Source organism: Rana temporaria, chromosome 7, assembly GCF_905171775.1.
Source record: "Rana temporaria chromosome 7, aRanTem1.1, whole genome shotgun sequence".
Lineage (NCBI taxonomy): Eukaryota > Metazoa > Chordata > Amphibia > Anura > Ranidae > Rana > Rana temporaria.
This window is the reverse complement of record NC_053495.1, coordinates 16,376,110-16,400,383: the sequence shown is the minus strand read 5'-3', so window position 1 is coordinate 16,400,383 and position 24,274 is coordinate 16,376,110. Positions and strand designations below refer to the sequence as shown.

The 24,274-nt window shown below is 46.1% G+C and overlaps 1 protein-coding gene and 1 pseudogene across 4 annotated transcripts in view; both read right to left on the bottom strand.

Moving 5' to 3' along the window:
- The window catches only part of MGLL (monoglyceride lipase), a 79,319-nt gene that overhangs the window by 29,309 nt on the left and 25,736 nt on the right, over nt 1–24,274 (bottom strand). For all 4 annotated transcript variants that reach the window (XM_040358976.1, XM_040358973.1, XM_040358974.1 and 1 more), the window contains exon 3: nt 20,392–20,498. In XM_040358976.1, coding sequence (XP_040214910.1) covers nt 20,392–20,498 — 107 coding nt within the window. The remainder of the gene's footprint in view (nt 1–20,391; nt 20,499–24,274) is intronic.
- Nucleotides 6,826–6,928, bottom strand: LOC120946322 (annotated as a pseudogene).

The following is a 24,274-nucleotide window of genomic DNA, read 5'->3' as shown; positions in this document are numbered from 1 at the left end:
CCGGGCGCCCCTAGGTAGCAGTGCGCCCTAGGCGGCTTCCTAGTTTGCCTAGTGGTAGCACCGGCCCTGATCGTGCTCCTAAGTTGGGCCCTGTCACAGGGCCGTCTTAATAGCATCATGGGCCCCTGGGCAAAGTAATGCTCTGGGGCCCCTACAATGATGACAGTGCAGGTAAACAGACATTAAGTAGGTAGGAGGCAGACTTCCTCCCCTTTGCATCTATCTCTCTCAGTGCCATCATGGGGCCCCCAATTTTGGGGCAGCGTGGGCTCAAGGACCAGCTTCTTTGGGGAAAGTGCAGGGGCCCCCATGCACCTGGGGCCCCTGGGCAGTGCCCAGGTGTGCCCTCTCATTAAGACAGCCCTGCCCTGTCATGTGGCCTTCAAATGAAGACAACTGCCTGTTTTAACCAAATCAGGTGTGCTCCATGCACATGTGCCGACAAGGAACATTGCTTTTCAAAAAATTTCCATGAGACTAAAGCATTATCTTCCTTATACAGTTATTCTAGTCATCGGCGGCTTTGCTCTGTAACAACTGCTTATCTTCATGCTCTTTTTTTTCCCCCCACCTTTATCCTGTGTTTGCTTCGTTCTCCTGCTCGGCACAATACGCTGAACGGTGAAGACGATGAGCGGGTCTCAGGGCAGGATTTAGTTGTGTGTAGGCTCTAGGCACCCCACTGCCAGAACATCATTCTTCATTCTGGGGCGTGCTGATAAAGCGCTATCTCTCCTCAGCAGCGGATCTGTAGCTTTGAACGGCGGGATGTCGGTGCTGTTAAGATGTGAGCAGAGCTGTAAGGATTCGGTGCTGCGGCAGGTCGAGTTTTACAAAAGCGGGTGATGTCGAGATTTGTACGGGACGGAGTCGGTGTTTGTGCAACTTTTAGGGTCCTAAGTGCATTTCTTTATATGCATTGTGGTACCCTATAATGCGCGTCCATTGGTGGCCTCCTGCACTGGGATGTCGATCTGCTGCAGTAATGTACTGTAAAATCCATGTTTTACCCCGTTATCGCAACACAGTCCTGTGAAAAGGGTCTAAGGCCTCGTACACGATAGGTTAACCAGAGGACAACGGTCTGATGGACCGTTTTCATCGGTCAAAACCGATCGTGTGTGGGCCCCATAGGTTATTTAAATTTAACCATCGGTTAAAAAAAAGCCAATTTGCTTTAAATTTAACCGATGGATTCCTAACCGATAGGTCAAACCCGATCGTTAGTAGGACTCATCTGACCTTGCCCCAACAATCAGCACCATGGGTTCTTCTAAGCAGTTGTCTAGAAAACTGAAAGTAAAAATAGTTGACGCTCACAAATCTGGAGAAGGCTATAAGAAGATAGCAAAGCGTTTTCAGATGTCAATATCCTCTGTTCGGAATGTAATTAAGAAATGGCAGTCATCAGGAACAGTGGAAGTTAAAGCAAGATCTGGAAGACCAAGAAAAATATCAGACAGAACAGCTCGCAGGATTGTGAGAAAAGCAATTCAAAACCCACGTTTGACGGCACGATCCCTCCAGAAAGATCTGGCAGACACTGGAGTTGTGGTACACTATTCCACTATAAAGAGATACTTGTACAAATATGGTCTTCATGGAAGAGTCATCAGAAGAAAACCTCTTCTACGTCCTCACCACAAAAATCAGCGTTTGAACTTTGCAAATGAACATATAGACAAGCCTGATGCATTTTGGAAACAAGTTCTGTGGACCGATGAGGTTAAAATAGAACTTTTTGGCCGGAATGAGCAAAGGTATGTTTGGAAAAGAAAGGGCACAGAATTTAATGAAAAGAACCTCTGTCCAATTGTTAAGCATGGGGGTGGATCAATCATGCTTTGGGGTTGTATTGCAGCCAGTGGCACAGGGAACATTTCACGAGTAGAAGGAAAAATGGATTCAATAAAATGTCAGCAAATTTTGGATGGTAACTTGATGCCATCTGTGAAAAAGCTGAAGTTAAAGAGAGGGTGGCTTCTACAAATGGATAATGATCCTAAACACACCTCAAAATCCACGAGGGATTACATCAAGAGGCGTAAACTGAAGGTTTTGCCATGGCCTTCACAATCTCCTGACCTCAACATAATTGAAAATCTATGGATAGACCTTAAAAGAGCAGTGCGTGACAGACAGCCCAGAAATCTCAAAGAACTGGAAGACTTTTGTAAGGAAGAATGGGCAAAGAAACCTCAAACAAGAATTGAAAGACTCTTGGCTGGCTACAAAAAGCGTTTACAAGCTGTGATACTTGCCAAAGGGGGCAGTACAAGATATTAACTCTACAGGGTGCCCAAACTTTTGCAGACGCCATTTTCTTGTTTTCTGTCATTTTGAAAGTGTAAATGATGGAAATAAAATCTAACTTTTTTTGACATATTATAAGAATGTCTAATCTGTAATTTGATGTCTTTGGAGATTTTTCCATCTTTCCTTGGCTTCGTTATGCACATTAATACAAATTTTCACCTGGTGTGCCCAAACTTTCGATCCCCACTGTACATACACACATATACACACACATACAGTATATTCTGTACAGTATATACTTGCAGAGGCACATCAGAGGACAAGCCCTATGATCAGTGATCTTCAAGATAATTATTATTATTATACAGGATTTCTATTCAGCAGTTTGCGCAGTTCTTTACAATATAAAGGGAAAAAGTATAATTACAATACAGTTCAATACAGAAGGAAAAGTACGGCCCTGCTCATGAAGCTTACAATCTAAAGGGAGGGGGGAGGTGCTGAAAAAAGTAATAGCTGTGTGATTAAACCCTGGTGGCAGGGGGAAACGCGTCAGCGGCATGGCTTAGAAGGAAGTGTACCTTTGCTCTGCTATACACCACTAATAACCTTTTAGCAGTTTTTAATTCCATATACTTGGTTTTCTCTTTCTTGTATTTTGTTATGTTTGAACTATGTAATTAATTTGACATCTTTCTGATGTTTCTTGTTCGTGTCATTTTCTGTTTATCATTAGACCGTTACGCTCCTGATGAAGCGTTTTTTGAACGCGAAACATGTTGAGTAAAAGCGAGTAAAAGCAACATCCATTACTCCGCATATTCAATCCAGTCCCAAGGATGTAAAAGTTTTTATATATCTCCTGGTGCTGTATGGTTTTGATATATTAGCATATGTGCACTAGTATAAACTTTTATGTAATATTTCTTAATGTATGTACTGTGATAAATATGCCGATATTGTATTATTGTGTTCACGAAGTTCTGTATATTATCTTTTTTTTTCGTATACTTCCTTATGAATAAATATACTTATAGATTTTCTACTATATTTACTTGTACCGTCTAAAGTCCATTTCATTAGCCCAGATTAATTCCCAGTTACATGGCTTAGAAGGAGTCTATGGCTGAGGCCTTTTACATTCCACAGCACTTGTTGAGCTAGCGGTGTATGTGGCATTGTTTAATTTTCTACATGCATACACCGCTTTCTGGATCTGGCATACACGGATGTCTCCACCTTCATTACACTCTGAATCACCAGACTTGTCATCACGTTTGAGCACCTGGAGCGGCACTACAAGCAGTTTTCATGACCTGCAGGGGCCAAAGTACAATTTTTAGGTGAAGGCGGGGAAGGCTTTCCTGAATAAATGAGCTGTCAAGCAGCATCGCATAAAGGTGGATATGGTAGGAGCTAACCAGACAGACTGGGGTAGGGAGTTTCAGAGGATGAGAGAGGCTGTGAAGAAGTCCTAAAGGCGAGCATGGGAGGTGGTAACAACAGAGCTAGAGAGCAGGAGGTCTTGGGAGGAGCGGAGTCTGTTCTGCATTATTTAGGAGGTAATGTGGCACTCCAAAGAAAGTAATCGCATCAGAAAAAGGCTAAAGACCCCCATCACCACCACCCTGGTCCTCTGCAACGAGTGACTTGCAGGTGAAGAGGTAAATCAGAAATACACATAGCTGAGCATTATTATTTTTTTCATTCCGTCTGTTGATTATTTAAAACAGTAATGAAAAAAAAAGAAAGAAAGGAAAACCAAACCAAACCCATCTGGCGCAGAAGTCAGAATATTTCACATTAATTAAACGGTGCTGCAGCTGTTTATGAAAACAGACCTCACATTGTCAAATTTCGCCCATGGTGATTTCTAGAACTGGAATGGTTCTGGGGCGTTAAACACCTGAAGGATGAAAGAACGCTTTTAAAGACTTTTAGTAGGCCTGAAGGACAAGAATACTAAGACATGCCAAACCCGGCTGATGGGGTGCACATGTAGTTCAATGCAAATACCCAATGAGGGAGGTTAGAGGAAGAAGATATTGCAGGGATGAAGGTTGTTTCCTATATTTAAAAGAATGGGTTTAAGCCTGCTTCCAGTGATAATTAAAACGCATCCACTATACCATTCAGCTCCATCACCATTTCCATTTTTTTTTACACGTTACCATACCAGGTGCCCAAACCGTGGCCCTTACTGTGCCGCCCTCGGGGCCTCTAAAGAAAGTAGTTTGTATTTTCCTTACCTAGTTGCTTACTCAAGCCAGGGAGGGAAAACTATTCTTTAAAATGGATTCCATTCTTAGTGTATAAAAAAAGTGCACCTAAGGGTGTGTCCCTTGTCCACCCCACAAAGGAATAGGACCTTACACTGAAACTTCTGGGCTCCTGACAGGGGAAAGGCTCAACTTGGCCCACTTAGCCAAAGGGCTTGGCGGACCCCTCTCCTCTTGGTCAGGCAAAGCCGACCAACGAGTACTAGGTGAGGAGCTCTCCTGAAGAGAGACCTCCCGCTTCAGGGGAAAAAAGGAACCTTATGGCTCCTGACTGGCAAGGCTCAACTTAACCCACCTAGCCAAAAGGCCAGGCGGACCCCTCTCCTCTTGGTCAGCCGAAGTCAACCAACGAGTACCAGGTGAGAAGCTCTCCTGAAGAAAGACTTCCTGGTTCAGGGGAAAAAGGAACCTAATGGCTCCTGACGGGCAAGGCTCAACTTAGCCCACCTAGCCAAAAGGCCAGGTGGACTCCTCTCCTCTTGGTCAGCCAAAGTCAACCAACGAGTACCAGGTGAGAAGCTCTCCTGAAGAAAGACTTCCTGGTTCAGGGGAAAAAGGAACCTAATGGCTTCTGATGGGGCAAGGCTCAACTTGGTCCATCTAGCCAAAAAGTCTGGCGGACCCCTGTCCTCATGGTCAGCCAAAGCAGATCAACGACTACTAGGTGAGGTGGTCTTTTGAGAGACCCCCCCAGTTCAGGGGAGAATGGAATGTAATGGCCACACATCCTCCCCCTAGACTTCATGGTAGGCCCGAGGACACATACCCTCCATCCTAATAAGAAGAGAAGCAGACAAAAGTGTAAAGTGACAAAACATAAGAGGAAAAAAATAAATAGTGCCGGTGCTGGTCTGGGCCCTGGGCCTGGTGTCAAAAGCGTCTAGCGCTTCTGCTCCTCATTCCAGCATCCTGGTTTTGGCTGTGGCATTTTCCTTGTCTGTATGTCCACCAGTAAAGTGATTGATGTGGCCAGACCCTGGGTGGAGACCAAACCTGATAAAAGCCAGTCAAGCTCTCAGTCTCATGCTTGTGATGGCGTGTGTAATACCTGATCAAGCTCCCGGTTTGTCTGCCCTGCTCTGCTATTTGAATTTCCTCTTTGACGACCTCAGATTGGATATTATTATTATTATTATTAAGGTACTTATATAGAGCCATCAATTTACGGAGCGCTTTACATATACATTCACATCGGTCCCTACCCTTAAGGAGCTTACAATCTAAGGTCCCTAACTCACATTCATATACTAGGGCCAATTTAGGCAAAAGCCAATTGACCTACCAGCATGTCTTTTGGCATGTGGGAGGAAACCGGAGTACCTGGAGTAAACCCACGTAGACACAGGGAGAACATGCAAACTCCAGGCAGGTAGTGTCTTGGTCGGGATTCGAACCAGCAACTCTTTTTACTGCTAGGTAAGAGTGCTACTCACTACACCACTGTGCTGCCCGGATATCTACTATTCTCTAAACCAGGGGTCTCCAAACATTTTAAACAAAGGGCCGGTTTATTGTCCTTCAGACTCTTGGAGGGCTGGACTTTGGCCAGCGGGAGTGAACATTTTCCTGGCATCTGGTATTAGGGGGAGGAATAGTGCCCCATTGCTGTTATCATAGTGAGGATGAGTGCACCATTAGTGGTGTCAGTGGGAGAAATGGTGCTCCATTGTCGGATGGCAGAATAGTGTCTCGTTTCAGTGGGAGGGATAGTGCTCCAAGGGCCGGATAAAGGCACGCAAAGGGCCACATCCGGCCCTCGGGCCGCAGTTTGGAGACCACTGCTCTAAACTCTGCTTGCCTTTTTGGCTACAGATTCACCCTGACTATCCTGAACCTTGCCTGCCTTGTACCTGGACTGTCATTGAACCAATCAGCATATAAATATTTATTTATAGTCCGAGGATTTTATATTCACCTTTTTGGGCTAGCGGCTTTTTTATAGGTACACTGAGCGCTCACTTATTTTTAAATTAAAAAATTCCCCTGCCAAAAAACCTAGCCCTAAAAGGTGTGGTGCAGGAAAAAAACTTACTGACAAGGCCATGTGCCTTTTCACACAGTGGGGTTCCCAAACCCGACTGTTACTAAGAGCACCCCTGGGGCAACCAACTACCAGGGGGCACTGACACCGTGGATTCTCTGCCTTCCCAGTCCATGGCCAGACACGTTAGACCTATTCAAATCAGGAGGCACTTCCCGGTGGGGAATTACTCACGTGCCATATATCCCGTAGATGCCCCGGTTCTAGCCTTCAGAGTCCTCATCATACAAGCAAGGACACTATACAGCCAACCGTTCCTGCCAAAAGTCCGAAATAGCAGCAAAACACCCCTACTGGACACTGATAAGAACAGATGCTACACTTGATCTTAGCCAAAAAGCCGAAAAGCGATTCCATGATTTAAATGGTTTGGTTAATTTTGTACTTATCATATTTGCCTCTAGGTGTCCTGCGTCTTCTAGGTTGTATGAACATATCAGTATCATTCAACCCACTTACTGTGAGCCCAGGTTGTCATGGACCCGCAGATCGGATTCAGAGTACAACTGCACTAAAAAGGCTCTCAATAAGAATTATCGTTGCAGGAGGAGACGTGAGGAAGGACCTGTGACCTCATCTGGGCAGCCAGAAAATCCCCAATTACTGTTACTGCAGGGGAAAAGCCTAGGAAGTGGGAGTTACAGATTATTAGGAATTATTTTCTTTAAAAAAAAAAAAAGACTTCCATTTAGGCAATAAAAAGAAAGAAAAAATATGTCAATGTCCCTTTAACCGTTCAGCCCTCCTGCGTGGCTTCACAGCTTTTATGCCGCAACGGGTGGTTCACTTGTGCTGTCAAATCATTTATTGCTTCTTGACTGTGCCTGACGGCGATTTAGATTTTAATAATGTTCCGGGCATTGCCTGGGGCTACGATTATCTAATGCACTTTACTGATCAATCTGTTTGTCGTCTCAGCAAACAGCCTCGGCGCGCTCTGCCTTTATGTACTTAAAATAGCATCTGCGCCTAACCGGAGCATGGGGGGGGGGGGGGAATGTGCTGTCAAAGGGGAAGAAGGCTGGCAAAAGGAGCGATGGGCAAGTAACTCCATGAAAAAAAAAAATATGAAAGCAGGGTTGTAGAAATTATTATTTTAAAACCAATTTTTAACGATCAGTAATGGAAACGAATGATAAAGCGCAGTTTTCCGCCTTACTTATGCCTTTTTCCCTGTAGCCCCCACAGGGCTCTTTCCTTCGCCATCCCCATCTTTACTTTCATATTTACCACATGGCCAAGCCATCTAAGATGTGGAAACCCTTTACCACTACTATATTAGAAAGTTCCCAAGGAAAAGGTGTCATACCTACCTCTCCAGTGGCTTGTGGCTCCTACCTCCCCTCTATTCCAGCGCCGCAACCTCCTTAAGGCTCCTCAGCAACATGCTACTGCTATACTAACCCTAGGCACTTTCCACTGTTCATTCTCGTTTTTGAGTCCTCCTAACCACATACTGTAATTGAGCCCTGAAGAATGGGGATAGTTTTGCGCCTCTGAAACGTGTTGGCCGCTTTATCAGATGTTTGGACTGATCTGGTGTGGTCATTAGACTTTCTATTCTGTAAGACATTCAGGGAATGTCTAATGCCCTGGTGACCTACCTGTGGCCTGGACACTGCATGAAGCCCTCTGGTGTGTGCAGCCTTCCCTTGGGACCCCTAAAGACATATATATGTGTTCCCCCCTATTGCCTATTACAGCAGCAATCTTTAGCAGTCTCATGTAATGTGTCTCCACTCTATGACTGTCTCTATGACTATGACTGTCTCTCGAAGTAGGTTACCAGTCTCCAACAGCTCCTTTATCATGTTCACAGTCTTTGACAGTCTCCTGCGGCATGTCTGCAGTCTTTGACTATCTCCTTTATCATGCCCATAGTCTCTGTCCATATCTTGTACCATGTCCATAGTCCACATCCATAGTCTCTGATCATCTCTTGTATCATGTCCCCAGTCTCTGTTGTATCATGTCTGCAATCTCTGACCATCTCTTGCATTATGTACACAGGCCCGTCGCTACAGGACAGGCAAAACAAACAATTGCTTGGGGCCCCGAGCTGGCCTGGGGCCCCCAACTTCCCCTTCCCAGGCTGTAACTTGGCCGAGTTCCTCTTCCTTCCACCTGGAGTCCTGTCAGTCTGGCTGGGTACCGCGTGTGGTACAGGAGATTCAGTTTACTGTTCCCGGCCGGACTGACAGGAAGTGCACACTGAGTGTCTCCTGTACCGCATGATACCCGGCCCGGCTCGGGCACTATCTGATAGGGGACTGGGGAAGAGGCAGGGGGAAGAGGAGCTCGGCCAAGCTACAGCGGCAGCCTACAGGGAAGAAGGGGAGGTAAGAATAGAAAAAAAATTAGTGTAGCGTTAACGTAGGCTTTGCATCCGGGGGGTGCTTGGGGGCCCCCATTTTGCTTGGGGCCCCCAAATTCCTTCAAACGGCCCTGTATGTACATAGTACATGTCCATAGTCTCTGACCATCTCCTGTATCAAGTTGGCACTCTGACCATCTCTTGTATCATGTCCATAGTCCACAACCTCTAACCATCTCTTGTATCGTGTTCATAGTCCATGTCCATAATCTCTGACCATCTATTGTATCATGTCCACAATCTCTGATGATCCCTTGTATCATGTCCATAGTCCATATCCATAGGCTCTGACCATCTCTTGTATTGTGTCCAAAGTCCATGTTCATAGTCTCTGACCATCTCTTGTATCATGTCCGCAATCTCTGACCATCTCTTGTGTCATGTCTATAGACCATGTCCATAGTCTCAGATCATCTCTTGTATCATGTCCCCAGTCTTTCTTGTATCATGTCTGCAATCTCTGACCATCTCTTGTATCATGTACATAGTCCATAGTCTTTGAGGCCCTAAGGGTTTTTTCATACCAAACACAGTTGGATGCAAAAGCCAATTAGAGCTTCAGGCTCTAATCATGTGCTTCCAAAAAAAAAAAAAACTCATAGAAATCAATGCGTCCGGCACCCTGCATGTAGATTAGGGGCCGGGCACATGGATTAGAGGGGCAGTGCCCTTGCGCCCTATATGGACGGGCCGTCACTGCATGGGACAAATCTTGTTGCAAATCAACGCCCGCCCATTAACATTTAACGGTAATGCAAGTGCAATACTCATTTGCTGCGTGTTTCCAAAATAAGCGCATGTTTTGTGCGCGGTTTGCAGTGCAATCAGAAACGGGGGCAGATGTGAATGGGGCTTTAATAATCTGTCAGGCTCCATTCACGTATCCACGTTTCTTATTGGCGTGGCAAACCACAAACTAAAAAGGCACTTTGCCGCACATTAGTAGAAACATGCTGCAAATGCGCATCAAGATTGGTTTAACATTAAATGATAATGTCAGCCCGGGCACGTGTTTGCCGCGTGTTTTGTCGTGCACCAAACAAGCTGCCAACACACCCAAAGTGCGGTAAAAAATAAAACGTGCTCAGTTTAAAAAAAAAGCAAAGAAGCTTCTTTTAAGAGTTTGTCGCATGTAGGTCACCCTATTTAAGTGAATGACGCAAAACGCATTATTGACCCCAATTGCGAGTTCCCGCTACATACAGATTTAAATGGGGCCTTAATGATTCCAAAGCTGCATTGATTTGCGTCTTTTATATCTGCCTGGAGTTCAGCTTTAGACGCTTTTGGTCCAGACAGGACTAGACTGAATCTGTCCTCCTTCCCATACAGGCAGTTTGGTGCGTCTATCCCTGGCACGGTCCTAGGATCTCTGATGGGCTTGCCAAGCTGCGTCAGATTAGTAAATACAAAAAATCGGGTGCCAGCGCACGGTCCCTCCTTGTTGGACGGTGAGAAGTGGGTATCCGTATTAATATCTCATTCCCGTGTGTGTATTTCAAGAACACAGCTTGCGAAAGGCATTGGCTGGAAGACAGGCACCAGCGACGGCCAGTGCCAGGATAACCGGTTCATGGAGCCTGGCACCATCTGCTGCACAATTTCTTTGCTTCCAACATACCATTCACAATTCTGGGTCTGTTACCCTTGCCAATCATTTCATTACATGTTTAAGTGTTTATACTCCTTGCCAAATGTCCCTCATTTGTACATTAAAAAAACAAGAGTGCGTTTAAAGTGGCCCTTTCGTTGACTGTACCGTCCTAAGAAATACATTTCTGATATGTCACAGCATATAGCAACGGCAGCATTAAAAAAAGCTCCGCCTTCTATCATTAAAAAGCCGCCCTTAAACTCCAGTCACTGACTTTTGCCTAGGCAGCGATGATGTCATCAGTCAACTATAAGCAGGAAGAAGACATTTTTTCCCTTATGGGCTTAGAAATGTCCAAGTTTGTGATGATTGTTCTGTGATTTTACAATGATACATAACACTATCATGAAACCTGGCTTAAAGTGCTATTAAACCCAAAAGCAAGCCGTCACCGCTATTAGAGCCACTAGCGATAATTGCATGTAAAATCTGGCAGGCTGGTTGTACCCAAGTTGATTGATCGATCAAGTTGGGTACATTCAGCCTGCCCATATATGGTTCGAATCATGGCCAGTTCCTGCTGAACCGGCCGAGATTCGAACCGTCTGTCTATGGCCGGCATTAAGGGGGCATTAAATACCAGGCTGAGATTAGAACCATCCGTCTATGACCAACCCTAAAGGGGCATTAAATACCAGGCAGAGATTCGAACCATCTGTCTATGGCCAGTCCTAAAGAGGCATTGAAAACAAGGCTGAGATTCAAACCGTCCATCTATGGCTGGCCCTAAAGTGCCATTAAATACCAGATCGAGATTCAAACAATCTGTCTATGGCCGGCCCTAAAGGAACATTAAATACCTGGCCGAAATTCGAACTGTCCGTCTATGGCCAACCCTAAAGGGCCATTAAATACCAGGCCGAGATTCGAACCATAAGTCTATACTCCTGAGACCACATGGAAAAAGGTATTCTGATAAGACTAAAGTTTAATTATTTGGCCACAAACAATATCTCTGGTGGAAATCCAATACAACTCACCATCCAAATAACACCATTCCTACAGTAAAGCATTGAGGTGGTAATGACGTGTTATGGGGGGGTGGGGGGTGGGGTGGTAATATTGTATTTTGGGGGTGGTAATCTCTTGTTATGGGGGAGTTTCTCTGCAGCAGGGACTGGAGCACTTGTCTGGATAGAAGGAAAAATGGATGGGGCCAATTACCATCAAATTCTTGAGGAAAATCTGCTGCCCTTTACCAAAAAGTTGTCAATGGGAAGAAGGTTTTACCTTCCAACATGACAATGACCCAAAGCACACAGCAACAATGAGCACACAGTGGTTGGAGGAGAAAAAGGTGAATCTTTTTGCATGGTCCAGTCACAGTCCAGACCTAAACCACATTGAAAATCTGTGGAATGACTTGAAGACTGAACTTGAGCAGTTCTGCAAAGAAGAATGGGCAAATATTGCAAAGTCTAGAAGTGCAATGTTAGTAGAGACAAATTCCAACAGACTAAAGCAGGGGTCTCCAAACTTTTCAAACAAAGGGCAATTTTATTGTTCTTCAGCCTTTAGGAGGGCCGGATTGTGGCTACCGGGGTAGAAAATGCCCCGGGCCCAGCATTGGTGAGAATAAATATGGCCTCATAGTTTGCGATCAGTAGGATAAGGATTAGTGCCCCTATTAGTAGGAGTAATTGTATCCCATCATTGGTATCACTGGAAGAAAAAGTGCCCCCTTGTTGGAGGCAGTGGGAAGAATAGTGCCTCATATCAGTGGGAGGAATAAAGCCCTGAGGGCCGGATAAAGGCTAGCAAGGGCCACATCTGGCCCTCGGGCCGCAGTTTGGAGACCCCTGGACTAAAGGCTGGAATGAAAGCAAAAGGTGGTCCAACAAAACACTGACACAAGGGGGGTGATCCTTTTTCCAACTCAGTGATTGTGTTTTTTTTTTATCTGATATATCTTTCACTTAGATGTTATAAGTTGCACTGAGTCTGCCTTCATCTCAGGCTGCAAAGCAACATAATTGGGGGGTTGGGGGGGGTTGATTTTTTTCTATACTCACTGTTGGTGTGAGCCTATCCTTAAAGCGGAGGTTCCGCGGTTTCTCATTTTTTTCTATTTAGGTGCAATTTATAGCGTTACAGATATCATCTTAAGACTCACTTGCTAGCCACTTGTAAAACGATCGCATCTGTTTCCGTCTGAAAGAAGAACTTATCAAAATTCAGCCAGGTGTTTTCCATCTTGCTTGTGGACATTCTGAAGCCCACAAGCAAAGACTTCCAGGAAGCAGTGATGCTATGCTCCCATCATTCACCGCAGTATCTTGCGCATGCGCTGTGTTGACGGCGAGCTGCGCCGTCAACACTTCCTGATTACCATGACAACGGGTGTCGTCATTTCAGATACACGCCCTGTTGTGAGTGACTTCTATTATTACAGGTACAGATCGTCTCCTGGGAATCATGACACAGAACTCCCAGGAGACATTGCGCACAGCTCCCAGCACACACTGGGCCGTCGGGGAAAGGGAGAGATACGCCCACTCCCGCGGGGAAGAATACCCGGAAGCAAGATGTACTGTAATCCCTCAGAATAAAGATAATAAGAGACCAACGGAAAAAAACAACAGTGGGTTTTAAATGTATTAAAGCGGAGTTCCAACCACAATTAGCATTTTTTAAATGCATGTCCTTTCATCCTGCGATTTTATAATATAAATCCGGTCACTTACTATTTTACAATCCGCCACTGATCCGCATAGATATTCAAAAAAGATAGGCCCAGATTCAACAAGCAATTGCGTCTGCGTAACCATAGTTACGCAGCGCAATTGCTTACTTGCGCCGGCGTCTCGAATGCTCCTGATTCAGGAACCTCGATACGCCGACTGCAGCCTAAGATATGACTAGCATAGGGCTTTAATGCCAGTCATATCGTAGGCTGCATTCTTACGATGGCCGCTAGGGGGCGTTCCCGTAGTGGTCAGCGTATAGTATGCAAATTGCATACTAACGCCGATTCACAACCCTACACGAGCCCTGCGTACGCAGTTTACGTTGTTTCCGTTCTTCGGGTTCCGCGTAAGGCTGCTCCTGCTATTAGCAGGGGCAGCCAATGCTACGTATACCCGTCGTTCCCGCGTTGCGAATTAAAAATTTTACGTTGTTTGCGTAAGTGAATTGTGAATGGCGCTGGACGCCATTTACGTTCACTTTGAAGCAAATGACGTCCTTGCGACGTCATTTGCCACAATGCACGTCGGAAAAGTTTCCCGACGGAGCATGCGCACTACGTTCGGCGCGGGAACGCGCCTAATTGAAATGATCCACGCCCCCTATGGGATCATTTAAATTACGCGCGCTTACGCCGGGCATTTTTCAGGAGCGCTCACGCAAATTACGGAGCTACTGCTCCGTGAATCAATCGTAGCGCAGGAAATTTACGGAGGCGCAGTGTTAAAACGGTACACTGCGCCTCCGTAAGAAATGGGCAAGTCGTACCTGAATCTGGGCCATAGTTTATAAAACTATGTCTACACCGTTGTCATTTTGCTTGTGGGCATTGTGAAGCCTACAAGCACTTACTTCCTGGAAGTCTTGGATGGGGAGTGATAATTGGACAGCGCACTGCATCCTGGGAAATTATGACACACATTTCCCAGGAGCATTAGAGGGAGATGTCAGAATCCTAGGTGCTTTCAAAGGCAGATTTCGTGGGACCGCATAGCAACAGGCATTTTCAGATGAGTAAAAAAAATATATATATATATTTTTTTTAACTTTTTTAGGTCTAATGAGCACAATAATGAAAACACATTTTTGGGATGGAAACTCCACTTTAAGTCTGTAGATCGTATTAATATAAAGTTTAGATTGTGGGTGAACCTCCGCTTTAAAGAAAAGGCTGCTTGGGATAAAATGTAAATGTACGCAGGACTTTAAGGTATCGCCATTTCCTTTCATCTTGTAAGGTCCCTTGTTCCTGAATAATATCCTTTTTAGAAATCATTTTCCCGCCCGGCTCTTTGCAGAGACTTCTTCAGACACAGGAGAGGGCGGAATGTTGAAAGGCTTTTCCTCCAGCCCTGTCACTGTGACACAGTTTTGCAGAGAGGACAATGATGAATTATGCAGAGGAGAGCTCAACAAACCGGTCTGGAGAGACTGTAATCGGTCCAGGATTACATTAACAACTGCAAACAAAAGAACAAGCGATGATTGTGATTGGGTGAGCTGCCTGTAAATGGATGACATTGTGCGGGAGTCTACGGGAGACACGGGCAACCTGCCCTCTGCTTCTTTGTCGGACCTACAATTCTCTGAATACTTAAAGCGATATTAAACCTAAAAGCAAACATTAAAGGGGTTGTAAAGGTAAATGTTTTTTTTTTACCTTAATGCATTCAGCCCCCCCCCCCCCCCCCCCGATTACTTACCTGACCCCTCGAAAGTCACGCGCCGTGAACGAGCAGGCTTCTCGGCCGTCTTCCCGGCTCATTCATTGGTTGATTGAAAGCAGCGCAGCCATTGGCTTGCGCTGCTGTCAATCACATCAAATGAAGCGGCGGGCCGGGGGGTGGGGCCGAGTGATACAGTAAGCGCTATGGCGGTCGGCTGTATCACGGGAGCGTGCCCGCAAGCACTCAACACCATGCGAGCTCGCTCGCATGAAGGTGTTGAGTCCTTTCGGGGGGAAGCCGAGACAGCTGCAGAGGGACCCCAGAAGACCAGGTTCGGGGGCCACTCTGTGCAAAACGAGCTGCACAGTGGAGGAAAGTATAACATGTTTGTTATTTAAAAAAAAAAAGTGTGGAGGGGTGATTTGAAGGGGCAGTGCTGTGTGGGGGGGTGATGTGAAGGGGGCAGTGCTGTGGAGGGGGATGATGTGAAGGGGGCAATGCTGTGGGGGGGGGGGGGTTGATGTGAAGGGGGCAGTGCTGTGGGGGGGGGGGGGGTGATGTGAAAGGGGGCAGTGCTGTGGGGGGGAGTTGATGTGAAGGGGGCAGTGCTGTGGAGGGGTGATGTGAAGGGGGGCAGTGCTGTGGGGGGGAGTAATGTGAAGGGGGGCAGTGCTGTGGGGGGGGGTGATGTGAAGAGGGGGGCAGTGCTGTGTGTGTGGGAGGGGGGTGATGTGAAGGGGGGAGTGCTGTGGGACGGGGTGATGTGAAGTAGGGCGGAGCTGTGGAGGGGGGTGATGTGAAGTTAAGAGGGGCAGTGCTGAGGGGGGTGATGTGAAGGGGGCAGTGCTGTGGAGGGGGATGATGTAAAGGGGGCAGTGCTGTGGGGGAATGATGTGAAGGGGGCAGTGCTGTGGGGGGGTGATGTGAAGGGGGGCAGTGCTGTTGGGGGGGGGTGATGTGAAGAGGGGCAGTGCTGTGTGTGTGGGAGGGGGGGTGATGTGAAGGGTGGGAGTGCTGTGGGAGGGGGCCATGTGAAGAGGGGCAGAGCTGTGTGTGTGGGAGGGGGGGTGATGTGAAGGGTGGGAGTGCTGTGGGAGGGGGCCATGTGAAGAGGGGCAGAGCTGTGGAGGGGGGTGATGTGAAGTGAAGAGGGGCAGTGCTGAGGGGGGTGATGTGAAGAGGGGCAGTGCTGTGGGGGGGGGGGGTGATGTTAAGGGGGGCAGTGCTGTGGGGGGGGGGTGATGTTAAGGGGGGCAGTGCTGTGGGGGGGGTGATTTGAAGAGGGGCAGTGCTGTGTGTGTGGGGGGTGATGTAAAGGGGGGAAGTGCTGTGGGAGGGGGAATGATGTGAAGGGGGGCAGGGGTGATGAACACTTAAGTGAAGGGGAAACTGAGGACACTGCTGACCGGACCTCCATGAATTTTAATTCAATACCCCTGGAATATACCAAAGGAATTCTCTAAACTGTGAAGAAAGCCCACTGGAGAGGGACAACTGAAATATAGCTAGCCACACTACCATTGTTGTCACCAGCACAATAAGTGAATGGAATTCTACCCGACAGGGACGCAGACAGCAAAAAAAAACCTGACTACCCATCCAAAACTAAAAATAAAAAGTTTTGGAAAGAGTTTTACTTGAAGTATGAAACCCTCAAATCAAATTCTACTTTTAGATTGCAAATGTTCTTCCAGCACGCAGTAATTATAGCATGGGGAGCGCTATGTAACTTATTCCTCTTGAAATGGCAAAGGCAAGACCAGGCTGACTCAAACCTCCCCCAAGGTTACCGGCAGGACAAGACCTTCAGATGGAAGAAAACAGCAACTTTAGAGATCTCCAGCTGCACCACCCTGCTAGGAGATGATGACTCGGATTTCCTGTTTAACTTTCAGTTTTTTAGATCTGTCATCCCGATATAGAAACTCTGCAAACACAATACATAATTTCCTTTTCAAGGACTGTCATGCCTCGTACACACGACCATTTTTCTCGGCAGGAAAAAAAACGACGTGATCCTTCTCCAGCCTGACTTGCATACACACGTTCATGCAAAAAAACATCCGACCAAAGCGCGGTGACGTACAACACGTACGACGGGACTATAAAGGGGAGGTTCCTTTCAAATGGCGCCAACCTTTGGGCTGCATTCTTGATTCTGAACATACACGTTTTTTTCCCCCTCGGAAAAGCATACACACTACCGTTTTTCGCGACGAGAAAAAAAAAAGACGGGAAACACGATGAGAAAAAAGAGAGCTGGTTTCAATTTTTTTGTGGGTATTTTTTTCGTTGAGAAAACTGCTAGGGAGCATACACACGACCGGTTTTCACGACCAATATAAGAAATGGCAGTTTTCTCGTCTTGAAAACCGGTCGTGTGTACGAGGCATGACCCTCCTCTCCTAAGACACACCACCCTGATGAGTTTGACTTATATTGATTAATGAAGCAATATCATCCTACTCTCAATGCTTTACATATCTGAGATCCCCATAGACGTAAAGATGACAGTAGATCGATTCTCATTTTTAGCTGACTTGTCCATCATCACCACCAGACTTCCCTGGTAAACTGACCATGGCGGGATAAATATTGTATTGGTATTATGGTATGATTGGTGTTATTTTCAAGCTATTTGTCGCTGTTCTAAGGGCATAAACATGCACTCTAATGTGGGCTGAAAATGCATGTTAAAGGGACAGACAGCCAAGAGAATAGCCTCAGGATTGTAGCGGAGGAGGAAGCAGTGCTTGAACAGTAATCTGTATTTAAAGTGTCAATGAGTGCCTTGTCATGTAGTGGAGGAGGATACAGTGCTGGACCTGTAAGCTATCTATAGGGTGACTGTGTGTTCCTTGTCAGATAGTGGAGGAAGCAGTGCTGGATCAGTAATCTATATATAAGGTGACCTTGTGTGCCTTGTGAGATGATGGAGGAGGAAGCAGTGCTGGATCAGTAAGCTGTATATAAGGTGCCAGTGTGTCTTGTCAAATAATGGAGGAGGAAGCAGTGCTGGATCAGTATACTCTATATAATGGGTAAGTGTGTGTCTTGTCAGATAATGAAGGAAGTATCAGTGCTGGATCAGTAATCTGTATAAAAGATGACATTGGGGTTTATTTACTAAAGGCAAATCCACTTGGAAGTGCAGTTGCTGTAGATCTAATGGGGACATGCAAGGTAAATGAAAATCAGTATTTTTGCTTGCACATGATTGGATGATAGAAATCAGCAGCGCTTCCCCTCAATTTAGATCTTCCCCTCAGATCTACAGCGACTGCATTTCCAAGTGAACAGTGGATTTTCCTTTAGTAAATCAACCCCATTGTGTCTTGTCCTATAGTGGAGGAGAAAGCAGTGCAGGATCACTATATTCTATATAATGGGTCAGTGGCTGTCTTGTCCTATAGTGGAGGAGGAAGCAGTGCAGGATCACTATATTCTATATAACGGGTCAGTGGGTGTCTTGTCCTATAGTGGAGGAGAAAGCAGTGCATGATCACTATATTTCATATAATGAGTCAGTGGGTGTCTTGTCTTATAGTGGAGGAGGAAGCAGTGCAGGATATTCTATATAATGGGTCAGTGGGTGTCTTGTCCTGTAGTGGAGGAGAAAGCAGTGCAGGATCACTATATTCCATATAATGGGTCAGTGGGTGTCTTGTCCTATAGTGGAGGAGCAAGCAGTGCAGGATCACTATATTCTATATAATGGGTCAGTGGGTGTCTTGTCTTATAGTGGAGGAGGAAGCAGTGCAGGATATTCTATATAATGGGTCAGTGGGTGTCTTGTCCTATAGTGGAGGAGAAAGCAGTGAAGGATCACTATATTCTATATAATGGGTCAGTAGGTGTCTTGTCCTATAGTGGAGGAGAAAGCAGTGCAGGATCACTATATTCCATATAATGGGTCAGTGGGTGTCTTGTCTTATAGTGGAGGAGAAAGCAGTGCAGGATCACTATATTACATATAATGGGTCAGTGGGTGTCTTGTCTTATAGTGGAGGAGAAAGCAGTGCAGGATCACTATATTCCATATAATGGGTCAGTGGGTGTCTTGTCCTATAGTGGAGGAGAAAGCAGTGCAGGATCACTATATTCCATATAATGGGTCAGTGGGTGTCTTGTCCTATAGTGGAGGAGAAAGCAGTGCAGGATCACTATATTCCATATAATGGGGCAGTGGGTGTCTTGTCCTATAGTGGAGGAGAAAGCAGTGCATGATCACTATATTCCATATAATGGGTCAGTGGGTGTCTTGTCTTAGAGTGGAGAAGAAAGCAGTGCAGGATCACTATATTCTATATAATGGGTCAGTGGGTGTCTTGTCTTATAGTGGAGAAGAAAGCAGTGCAGGATCACTATATTCCATATAATGGGTCTTATAGTGGAGAAGGAAGCAGTGCTGGATATTCTATATAATGGGTCAGTGGGTGTCTTGTCCTATAGTGGAGGAGAAAGCAGTGCAGGATCACTATATTCCATATAATGGGTCAGTGGGTGTCTTGTCTTATAGTGGAGGAGAAAGCAGTGCAGGATCACTATATTCTATATAATGGGTCAGTAGGTGTCTAGTCCTATAGTGGAGGAGGAAGCAGTGCTGGATCAGTAATCTGTATAGAAGGTTACAATGAGGGGCCTTTTCACACAGTAGAAATATAAACAATAATGGGTCAGTAGGTGTCTTGTCCTATAGTGGAGGAGAAAGCAGTGCAGGATCACTATATTCCATATAATGGGTCTTATAGTGGAGAAGGAAGCAGTGCTGGATCAGTAATCTGTATAAAAGGTTACAATGAGGGGCCTTGTCACACAGTAGAAATATAAACAATTCCTTTAGCTGGCGGTATCTGGGGGGAAAAATTGGGACCATTTTGGAAAGTGATTGAAATGGGTCACCCAGGAGGCACCCAACAAAGCCGCACTGCGCCTGTAGACAATTATTTCCAGATCTGAATATGGTCGTCCTCCTGTACATGGGCTGGTGACCCTGAGATTTGGGTTGCAAAAACGCACCAAAATATTGTGAACCTCGCGCCCAAATGTGACTTTTTCTAGGTACGGTGGTTTGACTAGTGGGAGGAGCCTATTTATGAAGTCCCTTAGGACGCAGATTAGATAAAGTATCTTTGACAAAGCAGAGCGATAATCACAGCTGCCGCCAATTTATTCCCATTGATTAGGAGGAAGCGGCTCCAGGCAACATAACTGCCGTACGAGACTCAGGTTGGAAGGAAACATTTTCCTGCCAACAAAATTGCATAGTAACATAAATCTGACGGCCTTTCACTCGGCAACATAAAGCAACGTCCAGACACCCCCACATGACTCCCACCGCTTTCTCATTGGCTGGAAAGGTAAATCAGAACATTTGGGAAGATTAACCACTTGGCTGCCAGTCAGGTCGATGACGGCATGTTCCGGGTACTCACCGTGATCGTTGGCAAACACAAGGAAATCCAGGCCGGTCAGGAGTCTCGCCAGGTCGTCATATCGGTTGCAGTGCTCTCCAGCGCCGTGGACCACAAACACCAGAGCCCTGAAACAAGAACACTGATTGGTTATTGAATGTTTACCTATGTTGAACTAAATAAATAAACAGATGCATAGTGTTTTTTTATATACAGTATATCCTTAGGATTCATTTGTAGAATACGTTTACTTCGATCCCGGGGCCCGGATTCACGTAGAAGCGCACAACTTTGTTCGGGCGTAACGTATCCTATTTACGTTACGCCTCCGCAACTTTAACAGGCAAGTGCAGTATTCTCAAACCAAAGTTGCGGCGGCGTAGCGTAAATAGGCCGGCGTAAGCCCGCATAATTCAAATGTGGAAGATGTGGGCGTGTGTTATGTAAATTTAATGTGACCCCACATAAATGACGCTTTTTACAAACGGCGCATGCGCCGTCCATGAAAGTATCCCAGTGCGCATGCTCCAAACTAACCCGCAAGAAGCCAATGCTTTCGACGTGAACGTAAATGATGCACAGCCCTATTCGCGAACGACTTACACAAACGACGTAAAACGTGAAAAATTCGGCGCTGTTCCGACGTCCATACTTAACATTGGTACGCCTCATCTACGCCTCATATAGCAGGGGTAACTTTACGCTGGGAAAAGCCTAACGTAAACGGCGTATCTGTAATGCGACGGCCGGGCGTACGTTCGTGAATTGGCGTATCCAGCTGATTTACATATTTCTAGGCGTAAATCAGCGTACACGCCCCTAGCGGCCAGCGTAAATATGCAGTTAAGATACGACGGCGTAGGAGACTTACGCTGGTCGTATCTTATACAGATTCTGGCGTATCTGATTCTTTGAATCAGGCGCCAAGATACAACGGCTCAGACTCAGAGATACGACGGCGTATCTCCTACGAGAATCTGGGCCCAGGTACCCAACACACTTTCACTGCCATGACCACCAATGCAGGGGTGGGGAGTTAATAGTACTTACACCAATGCTGGGGGTTATTATTGCACTCACTGACACCAATGCTGGGGGTTATTATTGCACTCACTGACACCAATGCTGGGGATTATTATTGCACTCACTGACACCAATGCTGGGGGTTATTATTGCACTCACTGACACCAATGCTGGGGGTTATTATTGCACTCACTGACACCAATGCTGGGGGTTATTATTGCACTCACTGGCACCAATGCTGGGGGTTATTATTGCACTTACTGGCACCAATGTTGGGGGTTATTATTGCACTCACTGGCACCAATGTTGGAGGTTATTCTTGCACTCACTGGCACCAATGTTGGGGGTTATTATTGCACTCACTGGCACCAATGCTGGGGGTTATTATTGCACTCACTGGCACCAATGTTGGGGGTTATTATTGCACTCACTGGCACCAATGTTGGAGGTTATTCTTGCTTCCACTGACACCAATTCTGGGGTTTATTATTGCATTCACTGGCACCAATGTTGGGGGTTATTATTGCACTCACTGGCACCAATGTTGGGGGTTATCATTGCACTCACTGGCACCAATGCTGGGGGTTATTATTGCACTCACTGGCACCAATGCTGGTGATTATTATTGAACCCACTGACAGCAGTGTTGGGGGTTATTCTTGCTTCCGCTATCCCCATTGTTGGGGGGTTAATATTGCATCCACTGACACCAATTCTAGAGGTTATTATTGCACTCACTGGTACCAATGCTGGGGATTAATATTGAATTCACGAACACCAATGCAGTGTGTTATTATTGCATCCACTGACAGCAATGCTGGGGGTTATTATTGAACTTGCGGACACCAATGTTGGAGGTTATTCTTGCTTACACTGACCCTATTGTCGGGGGTTATTATTGCATCCACTGACACTAATTCTGGGGGTTATTATTGCACTCACTGGTACCAATGCTGGTTATTATTATTGAACTCACTGGCACCAATGCTGGGGGTTATTCTTGCATCCACTGACCCCATTGTTGGGGGTAATTGCATCCACTGACACCAATGCTGGGGATTATTATTGCACTTACTGACACCAATATTCAGGGTTATTCTTGCTCCCCACTGACCCCTCTGCCAGAGGTTATTATTGCATTCACTGACACCATTGCTGGGGGTTATTATTGCAATCACTGGCACCAATGCTGGGGGCTATAATGGCATCCACTGGCACCAAACATGGGGGTTATTATTAAAAAAACAAGTACAATCAACGCAAACAAATATATGGTACTTAATTGGGGTCTCATATGAATGAGAAAGAAACCAAGTGCCCCATCTGCTTTTTAAAACTAAGGCTTTATTAAAAATAGTAAAGGACGTGTCATCCAACAATAAAAAGTCTCAAATGTAAAATTGATACTCCGTAACATCTCTGTCTAATAGGATGGCAGCGGGAGACATCATTCAACACATAGCTCCCCCCCATACGCGTTACGTCAAATAGGACTTTGCCAGTCGGGTTATCCTTGCATCCGCTGACCCTATTGCTGGGGTTATTATTGTATCCACTGGCACCAATGCCGGGGGTTATTATTGCACTCACTGGCAACAATTTTGGGGTTATTGAACTCACTTACACCGATGCTAGGGGTTATTATTGTGGCCACCTACACCAATATAGGGGTTATTACTGCATTCACTGACTCTAATTCTGGGGGTTACTTAGGGCCAGATTCACAGAGCAGATACGACGGCGTATCTACTGATACGCCGTTGTATCTGTTGTTCTATCCATGCGACTGATTCATAGAATCAGTTACGCATAGATATCCCTAAGATCCGACAGGTGTAATTGTTTTACACTGTCGGATCTTAAGATGCAATACCGCGGCCGCCGCTGGGGGGAGTTCGCGTCGTAAACCAGCGTCTGGTATGCAAATTATGAGTTACGGCGATCCACGACGGTTTTTCGCGTTCACAACGTCGCCGCTAGTCTAGTTTCCCGTCGCAAAGTTAGCCTTTTTTTTTGGTGCCTTAACTTTACACAGCAATCGTATTGCTGTATAAAGTATGGCCGTCGTTCCCGCGTCGAAATTTAAAAAATAACGTCGTTTGCGTAAGCCGTCCGGGAATACGGAATTACGCTACGCGCGTCGCCGTTCCGTTCAAAATTACGGCACTTCGCGCAAAGCACGGCGGGAGTTCGGAAACGGAGCATGCGCGGTAGGTCCGGTGCGGGAGCGCGCCTAATTTAAATGGCACACGCCCATTTGAATTGGCCCGCCTTGCGCCGGAGGCCGCCGGCGTAGGTTTTCATCGCAAGTGCTTGGTGAATCAGGCACTTGCGATGACAAATTGCGGCGGTGTAACGTATCTAGGATACGTTACGCCACCGCGATTCTACGTGAATCTGGCCCTTAGTGTGCATTGCGATACGCTGCAAAAAATGCAGTGGGACCAAAATCTTTGGGCTACTTTGTGGCCCCCTGGAAGGTGTCAGGGGCCGCCACTGGTATAGAATGTTTTCCACTGATTAGATATTTCTAAATAAATAAACACACATACATATACATCAATCCACCTCTACATTATTTATTATTTGGAGATGGAACAAAGGGTGGATCTAGCAGAGAAACGATATTCCGGTGACAAGAACAGGAATTTCTCCAACCTCCTGGGCGCCAGAATATCTGATTGGCTCACGGTGATTTTTCTTGCGGTCGCAGTCAATGTTTCCTTTCTATGTGCTATATACGTCGATGTGACCTCCGGAGCAGAGAGCGAGGACCGCTCAGGAAAATTCCTCCCCGCTAGACGCAGATGTCCCTTCTGATGTCGGCAAAGATACACACACTCTAATTTTCCGGTGGAAAAATAAATAACGATAGGTCTGA